At 40.3% G+C, this 11,075-nt stretch overlaps 1 protein-coding gene across 1 annotated transcript in view; it reads right to left on the reverse strand.

The window, feature by feature from the left end:
• Positions 1-11,075, reverse strand: part of bod1l1 (biorientation of chromosomes in cell division 1-like 1) — a 47,011-nt gene that overhangs the window by 22,962 nt on the left and 12,974 nt on the right. The window contains exons 8-11 of the mRNA XM_061976761.1: positions 8,310-8,412; positions 8,177-8,237; positions 3,685-5,173; positions 3,574-3,617 (exon numbers count right to left, since the gene is read on the reverse strand). Coding sequence (XP_061832745.1) covers positions 3,574-3,617; positions 3,685-5,173; positions 8,177-8,237; positions 8,310-8,412 — 1,697 coding nt within the window. The remainder of the gene's footprint in view (positions 1-3,573; positions 3,618-3,684; positions 5,174-8,176; positions 8,238-8,309; positions 8,413-11,075) is intronic.

Raw genomic sequence — 11,075 nt, forward strand, 5'->3', positions numbered from 1 at the left:
CTTCTTCCACACCCGTCCTTGCACGCTACACCGCTACAACAAAGATGACGGGGAGAAGACGCTGCCGAAGGTGAACCACGTAAATAAGACCGCCCACAAAACGGCGCATCCGGAAGCGACTGTCAGAAAGCGGCTTGAAGATGATCTGTAAAACATCATCTATGCAACATTTTGATCAAAGAACCACCATTACATGTTACGTAGACCACAAGGAAGTGTTTTACATTTAGAAAAAAATAATAATATGACTCCTTTAATGCGGCCTATAATACGGTGCGCCTTATATATGAAAAAAGATCAAAAATAGACCATTCATCGGCAGTGCGCCTTGTAATCCGGTGCGCCCTATGGTCCGGAAAATACTGTAATCGAGTAACCGGATGGAAAACACTTTATACCCTCAATACGTATTTAAAAGAAAAATAGCTGAAATAAACAAACATTTTTATGCTTGCCATAACTGTCACTTTTTATCTAATGAACGCAAATCAACATAAGACTGAAAAAACAAAAACCTGCACCCAACACACCACCACTTTCACGTGCGCTTTTGCAGTGGCCGTGCGGGAACTATGTACCAGGGAGGGATGTAAAGGTAGGAACATTTCATATCACAATTATCGTGACGAAAATGACCAGTTATTATTATTGCTGTATTGTTGAATGTGCTGAAAAAGTACTGAAATCTTTTGACCAATTTATACATTTTTATTTTTTAACTATAATCAATAGACACACTGTTTTTTATGCTTCACTGATTAGCATTTGTTATCTGTCTCAATGGCTAAGCTTTTATTTTTTTAAATATTGGTTTGTACAGTAGCACTTTAAGATGTATCTAAATGACAAGTGCGTAACAAATCAAATCTATTCTTACTATTTATTGTTTCTGGCGGGTGTTGTGGCGTCCTACTCCGTTCAGTGGTCCTAGAACGCACCGTAAAATCCCTCCTTGTACAGCTTGTAGGTTCAATGTGCCAAATTGAATATGTTAGTTACTCAGACAGAAATGTCTTTGAATAAATTTAAATTGGGGTATGTCGTTTTTAATGGGGAAAAACGTTGATGTCTCTTGTTTTCATGTTAGCATTTAAGCTAGCCAGCTGGGGCCAGTTAGCTTGTGAGTTTATCAAAGTGCAGTTATCAATCACATTTTTTCAATCATTTTAATTTAAAATGGAAATACTAACCTTTGGGAGTTTTACCGCCGTTATCATTATTACCATTTATCATTACATTCTTAATCCCAGGCACATTATTAATTACATTAAATGATGAATTGAAGCTTTTTTACTGATATAATTATTAAGCCAATAATTGTTGCGGATACACTAAAAATACAGTCGTGGTCAAAAGTTTACATGCACTTGTAAAGAACATAATGTCATTGCTGTCTTCAGTTTCCAATCATTTCTACAACTCTTTTTTTTTTGTGATAGAGTGATTGGAGCACATACTTGTTGGTCGCAAAAAACAGCTACATTTTTGTTTCATCTGACATCACATGGACAAAGATAAGACCTTCTGGAGGAAATTTCTGTGGTCAGATGAAACAAAAATTGAGCTGTTTGGCCACAATACCCAGCAATATGTTTGGAGGAGAAAAGGTGAGACCTTTAATCCCAGGAACACCACACCTACCGTCAAGCATGGTGCTGGTAGTATTATGCTCTGGGCCTGTTTTGCTGCTAATGGAACTGGTGCTTTACAGCGTGTAAATGGGACAATGAAAAAGGAGGATTATAAATGATAAATAATAAATGATAAATGGGTTGTACTTGTATAGCGCTTTTCTACCTTCAGGGTACTCAAAGCGCTTTGACACTACTTCCACATTTACCCATTCACACACACATTCACACACTGATGGAGGGAGCTGCCATGCAAGGCGCTAACCAGCACCCATCAGGAGCAAGGGTGAAGTGTCTTGCTCAGGACACAACGGACATGACGAGGTTGGTACTAGGTGGGGATTGAACCACGGACCCTCTGGTCGCGCACGGCCATTCTTCCACTGCGCCACGCCATCCTTACCTCCAAATTCTTCAGGACAACCTAAAATCATCAGCCCGGAGGTTGGGTCTTGGGCGCAGTTGGGTGTTCCAACTGGACAATGACCCCAAACACACGTCAAAAGTGGTAAAGGAATGGCTAAATCAGGCTAGAATTAAGGTTTTAGAATGGCCTTCCCAAAGTCCTGACTTAAACATGTGGACAATACTGAAGAAAAAAGTCCATGTCAGAAAACCATCAAATTTAGCTGAACTGCACCAATTTTGTCAAGAGGAGTGGTCAAAAATTCAACCAGAAGCTTGTGGATGGCTACCAAAAGCGCCTTATTGCAGTGAAACTTGCCAAGGGACATGCAACCAAATATTAACATTGCTGTATGTATACTTTTGACCCAGCAGATTTGGTCACATTTTTAGTAGACTCATAATAAATTCATAAAAGAAACCAAACTTCATGAATGTTTTTTGTGACCAACAAGTATGTGCTCCAATCACTCTATCACAAACAAATAAGAGTTGTAGAAATTATTGGAAACTCAAGACAGCCATGACATTATGTTCTTTACAAGTGTATGTAAACTTTTGACCACGACTGTATATTTTATTGATAATGATGTAATTTTATCTTTAGAACACGCCAGAATCCATTAGATAACGAGCTTTGATTGTCTCATAGTCCCTAAAACCGTCAGTACATATACTGTAATATTGTACATGGTAATTGTTATATATTTTTATATATATTATATAAACATATAATATAATATATCAGTATATATCCTATACTGCACATGTATTATGTAAATATTACGTACCGTATTTTTCGGACTATAAGTCGCAGTTTTTTTCATAGTTTGGACGGGGGTGCGACTTATACTCAGGAGCGACTTATGTGTGAAATTATTAACACATTACCGTAAAACATCAAATAATCTTATTTAGCTCATTCACGTAAGAGACTAGACGTATAAGATTTCATGGGATTTAGCGATTAGGAGTGACAGATTTTTTGTAAACGTATAGCATGTTCTATATGTTATAGTTATTTGAATGACTCTTACCATAATATGTTACGTTAACATACCAGGCACGTTCTCAGTTGGTTATTTATGCCTCATATAACGTACACTTATTCAGCCTGTTGTTCACTATTCTTTATTTATTCTAAATTGCCTTTCAAATGTCTATTCTTGGTGTTGGCTTTTATCAAATACATTTCCCCAAAAAATGCGACTTATATATGTTTTTTTCCTTTTTTATTATGCATTTTCGGCCGGTGCGACTTATACTCCGAAAAATATGGTATATATGTTATATTTTATATTGCTTTTAGTCTATTTTATACCTGCATTGTCCTTTCCATCTTTTCCATCATTTGTAACTGAGCTACTGTGTGGAACAATTTCCCTTGTGGATCATTAAAGTTTGTCTAAGTCTAAGTCTAAATTAGGCGTAGCAATGATTTTTAAAAACCTGTCCAGATGTGGTAGACCAGGACCACTTCCTTTACAGTGACTGGGAAGTTGAAAGTGAACAAATGAATGACCCACAGGGTGTTTACCTGAGGAGCCGTTTCAGCACATGATGCGTCCATTTCATAGTTGTCTGTGGAGACAAACAACTGTTGGGTTATTTAAACAAACTTCAAAACTACAAAAGTAGGTTTAAATACCATCACTGCTGGATTTTCCAGCATTCGTGTCCACAGGCGATGACTCAGCAGCGGTTTGTAGAGCTTCCGGTTTCTGGCGCTCCGTGCCACTCCCAGGGGACGCCGCCGCTTTCTGCCTCATGAAGCCGGGAGACAGAGCGCTGTCGGGGTCCATGGAAAGCAGCGTGAGGGCCGCCTCCTTCATCTTCATGTCGGCGTCCTGAAGCGTCGCTTCCGCGGGGGCGTGCTCTACGCCGCCCGTCGCCGCGTGGAGCCTGGCGTCCATGGCCGAGGCGCAGACGTCCATGAGCGTCAGCAGGGCGTCGGCCTCCGGAGGCACGGCAGGCTCCTCAGTGACCGTGACGGGTTCCGTGTCGTCTTTGAGCAGAGATGTCTTCTGCGCATCCTGAGCCACGACATCCAGAGAGGACTTCTCCGCTTTGTCTTCACGGGATGCTTTCTTCTCCTCGTGGTTCTTCTCCAGAACTTTCTCCTTCTTGTCTATTTTCTTCTTTGCAGTCTTCATGTCAGGCTCCTCAGAGGGCTTCCTCTGCTCCTTCACACTTCCCTCCTTCTTCTTGTCCTTGCTTATCTCACCTTTGCTGGCCCCGCGAGCCTCCAAACTGTGAGCTTTCTTGTCCGGCTTTGACTTTGCTTCCTCTTTGGATTTGGATTTTTCCGTGGTTTTTCCTTTCTCTGCAGGCCTGACTCTTTTTGGGGACTTTTCGCTGTCAGGCTTGTTTGGTTGCTCGGCTTTGGTCTTCTCTTTGTCTTTGCCATCGGCTTTCACTTTGGCTTTGTCCCCTTGCCGCTCTTCGCTGTGGCTCTTGGACCTTTTCAGGGTGTCCTTGGAGTGTTTCTCTTTCTTCTTTCCGCCTTCTGCGCCTGGTCCCACCTCAGGCCGGTCCTCAGAGGAGGCGGAAGATTCCAGCCGGAGTTGTTTGGAATCACTTTTTACTGACAACTTATCTCCTTTGGCCTTTTCTTTCATTTTGTCTTTATCTTTCTCTCGACTTTTGTCCTTCTCTGCTTTGATCACCTCGACAGACTGAGACCTCATTTTCTTAGCTGACGCATCTTTAGCCGCTTCATCGGCCTCGGACGCTTTTTGTTCCTTTGCCACTTTCTTTTCACTTTTCACTTTGGGCTTCTTCTCATCGGAGGACGCCTTTACAGGCCCGCCATCCTTCTGCTGGGGTTCAGTCACCATAGACTCGGGTTTCTTCTCCTGCTTTGGTTTGATCTTCGCTGACTCCTCTGGCTTTTCTTTGCGCACCTTGCGTGATGGCCGGTCAAACTTCCCGACGGTACGCTGCCTGAGCGCCTCCTGAGAGCCGAGCTCGAGGTCCAAGATGAAGGAGTGCGTGCGGTTTTTGTCTGGTATCTTCTTGGCGTCGCTTAAATCTTCCAAGACGCTGCCGCTCATCCTCCGGTGCCTCTCTTCAGACGACTCGGACGGGTTTCTCGCCGGTTTCTGTTGGAGGCTGCGAGATGGCGGGGTTTTCGCTTCCTGAAAAGACATCAGAAAGGTTACATTTCAGCACATACGGAGCATCTCGAAAACATTCACAGCGCTTCACTTTGTCCACTTTTTGTTACCTTACAGCGGGGGTCAGCAACCCGCGGGTCTCAAGTCGCATGCGTCTCTTTAAAAAAGGGTTGAAAACGGAAAAAGATGCGAGAACATTTTTTTTTTGTTTTAGTATGTTTTTTGTTTGAGGACAAACATGACACAAACCTTCCCAATTGTTAGAAAGCCCACTGTTTGATATGTTTGTGTGTATGCATCACTGATGACAGTATTTGGTGAACATCGTTTTGTCCTACTCATTTCGGCGGTTCTTGAACTCCCCATAGTGTGGACTGTGACGCAACAGTTTGTGTACATGTAAAATCTTCCACTCCTTCTTTTTCTCATTTTGTCCACCAAACGTTTTATGCTGTGCGTGAATGCTCAAAGGTGAGCTTTGTTGATGTTATTGACTTGTTGGAGTGCTAATCAGGCATATTTGGTCAGTGCATGACTGCAAGATAATCAATGCTAACATGCTATTTAGGCTAGCTGTATGTACATATTGCATCATTATGCCTCATTTGTAGGTATATTTGAGCTCATTCAATATCCTTTACTTTTATCCTCTTTGTATATAATATACATTTGCATGTCTCATGACACATTATCTGTATGTAATATTGGCTGCATTTCTGATAGTTTGTGTGCCATGTTGTTCCAGACCACAGCAAATGTTACCCAGCTTGCAAAGATTGTAATAAATCCATTAGAAGATCAGCCTGCCGTTTCCTTTAACATAGACACACACATGCATACCTTTGGCCATTAAAAGCTAGTCATTTCCAGGAGTTATCTCACTTTCTGAGTAGCCTCTGATTTACTAATGTTTTCTAATGTTGTAAAAATGTGTAGAATAAATATTACATTTGAACATTTCTTTAAACGAAGATTTGCGTCAGCTTGCGACACATAGTCATTTTGATAGTAGGCTAATATAGCTAATATAGACACTTACGTCATGTGTTGTCTTCATTATAAAACTTATATACGGCTTTTCATTTTTAGCGGCTCCAGACAGATTTGTTTTTTGTATTTCTGGTCCATCATGGCTTTTTCAACGTTTTGGGTTGCCGACCCTTGCCTTACAGCCTTATTCCAAAATGGAATACATTCATTTTTGTCCTTGAAATTCTACACACAATACCCCATAATGACAAGGTGAAAGTTTTTATTTTATTTTGCAAATTGATAACAAATTTAAAATAAAAATCACATAAGTATTTAGAGCAGTGGTTCTTAACCTTGTTGGAGGAACCGAACCCCACCAGTTTCATATGCGCATTCACCAAACCCTTTTTAGTGAAAAATAAAATGTTTTTTTCTTAATTTAATCTTAATTTGTAAATATTAATCATGAAATGATGGTATTATATTAAAGAAATACTAATAAAGATATATTTTACAAACAGAAAGTTACAGGAATGTACACATGATCCCATGTTTACATCTCATTGTGCAACATGTGAATGTTTTAGAGGGAACTAAACACGATATCTGAAAGGGGTACGAATTATTTCCAAAGCAAGACCTCCACCCAGACATACAATACTAGTATACAGCTCATGAAAACAACATTTTTTGTTATTGTCATTGTAAATGGGCCAAAACACTTATATTAGAAAATAATCTCATGGATTATAATGATATTATAATGCTTGTTATTTAGTCAGGTTTGGGACTGGTGTGCTGCTGGTGTGGCCACAGTGCATGTGCACGTCTGACGTCGCTCACATGTGCTCCACTGAGTGCTCAAGGAGATTTTTGCGTTTGCTCAAGCATATGGAAAATTAGAGGGAACATTGTTTGGGGGTATCCATAATACGCCGATAGAGAGAAGTTTTTTTTTACACGATGAGTCGGGTGTGTCTTGACCTCCGCGGCGGAGGCTCCGTCGAACCCCTGAGGCCGACTCACCGAACCCCTAAGGTTCGATCGAACTCAGGTTAAGAACCAGTGATTTAGACCCTTTGCTCAATACTTTTTTGATGCACCTTTTTTGGATACATGCCACAAGCTTGGGACACCTATCTTTGGGCAGTTTCAACCATTCCTCTTTGCAGCACCTCTCAAGCTCCATCAGGTTGGATGGGAAGGTTTTCATCCAGGATGTCTCTGTACATTGCTGCATTCATCTTAGTCTAGTCAGGGAGGCGACCAAGAACCCGATGGCCACTCTGTCAGAGCTACAGCATTCCTCCGTGGAGAGAGGAGAACCTTCCAGAAAGACAACCATCTCTGCGGCAAATCACCAATCAGGCCTGTATGGTAGAGTGGCCAGACGGAAGCCATTTCTTAGTAAAAAGTTTGCCAAAATACACCTGGAGGACTCACAGACCATGAGAAACAAAATTCTCTAGTCTGGTGAGACAAAGATTGAAGTCTTTGGCGTGAACGCCAGGCGTCATGTTTGGAGAAAACCAGTCACCACCGCTCATCACCAGGCCAATACCATCCCTACACTGAAGCATGGTGGTGGCAGCATCATGCTGTGGGGATGGTTTTCAGCGGCAAGAACTGGGAGAATAGTCAGGATGGAGGGAAAGATGAATGCAGCAATGTACAGAGACATCCTGGAGGAAAAGCAACGCTTCCCATCGAACCTGATGGAGTTTGAGAGGTGCTGCAAAGAGGAATGGTTGAAACTGCCCAATTATAGGTGTGCCAAGCTTGTGGCATCGTATTCAAAAAGCTGTAATTGCTGCCAAAGGTGCATCAACCAAGTATTGAGCAAAGGTCGTGAATACTTATGTACATGTGATTTATTTTGTCTTAATAAATTTGCATTATTAAAAAAAAACGTTTCCCATTGTCACGGGACAAAAACAAATAGATTCCATTTTGGAATAAGGCTGTAACGTAACAACAAAATGTGGAACAAGTGAAGCGCTGTGAATACTTTCCACATGCAGTGTAAATGTATGACTTATCTTCGCTACTTACCGCCTTCTTAGATGTTTCTTCTGCGTCCGTTTTTTTCTTGCTGGCCACGTCATCCTCTCTCCTGAAGGAAAACAAACCAACCCGAGCCGGTGTCGTTTGCAAAGAGCGAAGAAACAACATTTATCGAACTCACCTGGAGTCAAGCTTCCTCTTTCTGCTCAGGGCCATTTTTTTCTCCAGGACTTTCTGCTCTTTGCGGGCTTCCTTGGCTTGGGGTTTCTGCTTCTTTTTCTGATCTGTAAAGCGACATCACGTCCATTAACTCTAGACTAGGGTTGCGCAATATAGACGATGTACGATTTCAGTTATATAGGTTTGATCAACAGTAAAGCTTTAAAAACTATTCTAGCGGCAAGCAAAAAAAAACCTCGCCCTCAACGCTATAGTCCATGCCAGCAGCTAACGTCCCTCCACAGTACAAAGCCACTTTGAATTGAACAATGCAAGCAAATCAACTTGCAAAGAGTCAGTATATGGTCGAGAGTACAGTGCTTAGAATCTAGATCAGGGGTGCTCACACTTTTTCTGCAGGCGAGCTACTTTTCAATTGATCAAGTCGTGGGGATCTATCTCATTCATATATATCATTTATATTTACTTATTTATGAAATATATGTTTTTGTTAACAAGTTAAAGGTGTTTAAAGATAATGCAAGCATGTTTAACACATATAGTTAATATTGTTAATAAGTTAAAGGTGTTTTAAGATAATGCAAGCATGTTTAACACATATAGTTAATATTGTTAACAAGTTAAAGGTGTTTAATGATAATGCAAGCATGTTTAACACATAGTTAATATTGTTAATAAATTAAAGGTGTTTAATGATAATACAAGAATGTTTAATACATATAGTTAATATTGTTAATAAATTAAAGGTGTTTAATGATAATACAAGTATGTTTAATACATATAGTTAATATTGTTAACAAGTTAAAGGTGTTTAAAGATAATGCAAGCATGTTTAACACATATAGTTAATATTGTTAACAAGTTAAAGGTGTTTAATGATAATACAAGCATGTTTAACACATATAGATTCCTTTCTTTCATGAAGACAAGAATATAAGTTGGTATATTACCTGATTCTGATTACTTTTGCATTGATTGGAATCAGACAGTGGTGCTGATAACGTCCGCATTTTCGAATGGAGGAGAAAAAAAGTCCTCCTTTCTGTCCAATACCACATGAAAGTGGTTGGTTTTTGGCATCTTATTTGTCCAGCTTCCGTACTCCTTTGTATACACTTTACAAGAAATACATTGTCGGCAAACTCCGTAGCTTGCTAGCTTGTGCACGCCAGCTTTCAGAGACTCCTATTTTGTTAGCGCAACTGTGCAACTGTGCAGTCGGTCTTTGGAGTTTTGACGACAGGTACGGCACCAGAGTCTGTTGAAATAAAGTGTTTCTCGCCTTCCAGTCGGTAATTTTAATGACCTGGCAGAAGCCAGCGTCATCTCAGAAGACCCTCGGGTGCCGTGAATGTCAATCAAGTGACGAAAGTAACGTCATAGTGAAGATTTATGATCGCTCATTTTTAGGACTATTTTTTTAATGCCTGGCTGGTGATCGAATGACACACCATCCGCGATCGACCGGTAGCTCGCGATCGACGTAATGAGCACCCCTGATCTAGATCAATATTGTATATCATCAAAAAATCCTGTGCCTTTTTTGTTGTTGTTTACAGACTCAGGAAAGAAGTCCCTGGACACAGGAAGGCTTTTAGGGCAAACACTCAAGGATTTTAATCAGAGCCAAGAGTAGGAATGAATTGAAATATTTAATTGATATTGTTACATCGCCATCATGTGTTTTTGTCTGATTACAATTGTGATCACAAATGGAGTAGTTCAATGACCTTGAACATGTGAAGTATGGTTTATGCATACAGTTACAATGTGATGCATCACACATCACATACTAGGCCACCTACTCGCTGGTTGGAGTGTCCGCACTGAGATGGGTAGGTTGTGAGTTCAAACACCGGCCGAGTCATATCAAAGACTATAAAATAGGGAGCCATTACCTCGCTGCTTGGCACTCAGCATCAAGGGCTGGAATTGGGGGTTAAATCACCAAAAATGATTTCCGGGCGTGGCCACGGCTGCTGCTCACTTCTCCCCTCACCTCCCAGGGGGTGATCAAGGGTGATGGGTCAAATGCAGAAAATAATTTCGCCACACCTAGTGTGTGTGTGACAATCATTGGTACTTTAACTTTAACAACATGCCCGAAAGGGAGTAGGAAGAAGCAGAGCTTATTTAACCCTACCCCTTTTCCATTTCATAGCAATTACTAAATCATTTATCTTGTACACAATTTAACTTTAATAATTTAAATAATAAAGTTCTCAGTAAATAAGTTGTAGTTCACACACTGAGATGAATATGATGATCTCATTTTTAATAAGTTTAAAATGTTCATCAGAGTTATTCTTCCTTTGTAACTTTGTAATCACTTGGAGTTTGCACAGCCTCTTCAACTAGATCATTTTAGTACAATGTTCGACTTCTTTGTTGAATCCAGTGGTTCTCAAACTTTTGTCGCCATGTACCAATTCAGAAAAAAACTTGGCTCTCCATAATGGCCGACATTTAAAAATACAGTAGCGTAGTAGGACTAATTATTTTTTAAAAACAAGGCAGATGTTTTATTTAAGTATATTCATATTTTTAGCCACTGTAACATTACACACAGTTTAAACAGTAACACTGTGTTTGAATATAGGAAAATAAAACACTGTACTTTAATCCAAGCGATTCTTTGGCATAACACTTGATGGAGCCCCCGTACTAAAGTTTGAGAACCATGAGCTCGTCAATTCCATTATTTAATTCCACATACTGATATACTAAAGGTCTTAAGTGTTGTACGTGCTTACAAATGTTTCAAACT

The sequence above is a fragment of the Nerophis lumbriciformis genome, linkage group LG16 (assembly GCF_033978685.3).
Source record: "Nerophis lumbriciformis linkage group LG16, RoL_Nlum_v2.1, whole genome shotgun sequence".
Taxonomy (NCBI): Eukaryota; Metazoa; Chordata; class Actinopteri; order Syngnathiformes; family Syngnathidae; genus Nerophis; species Nerophis lumbriciformis.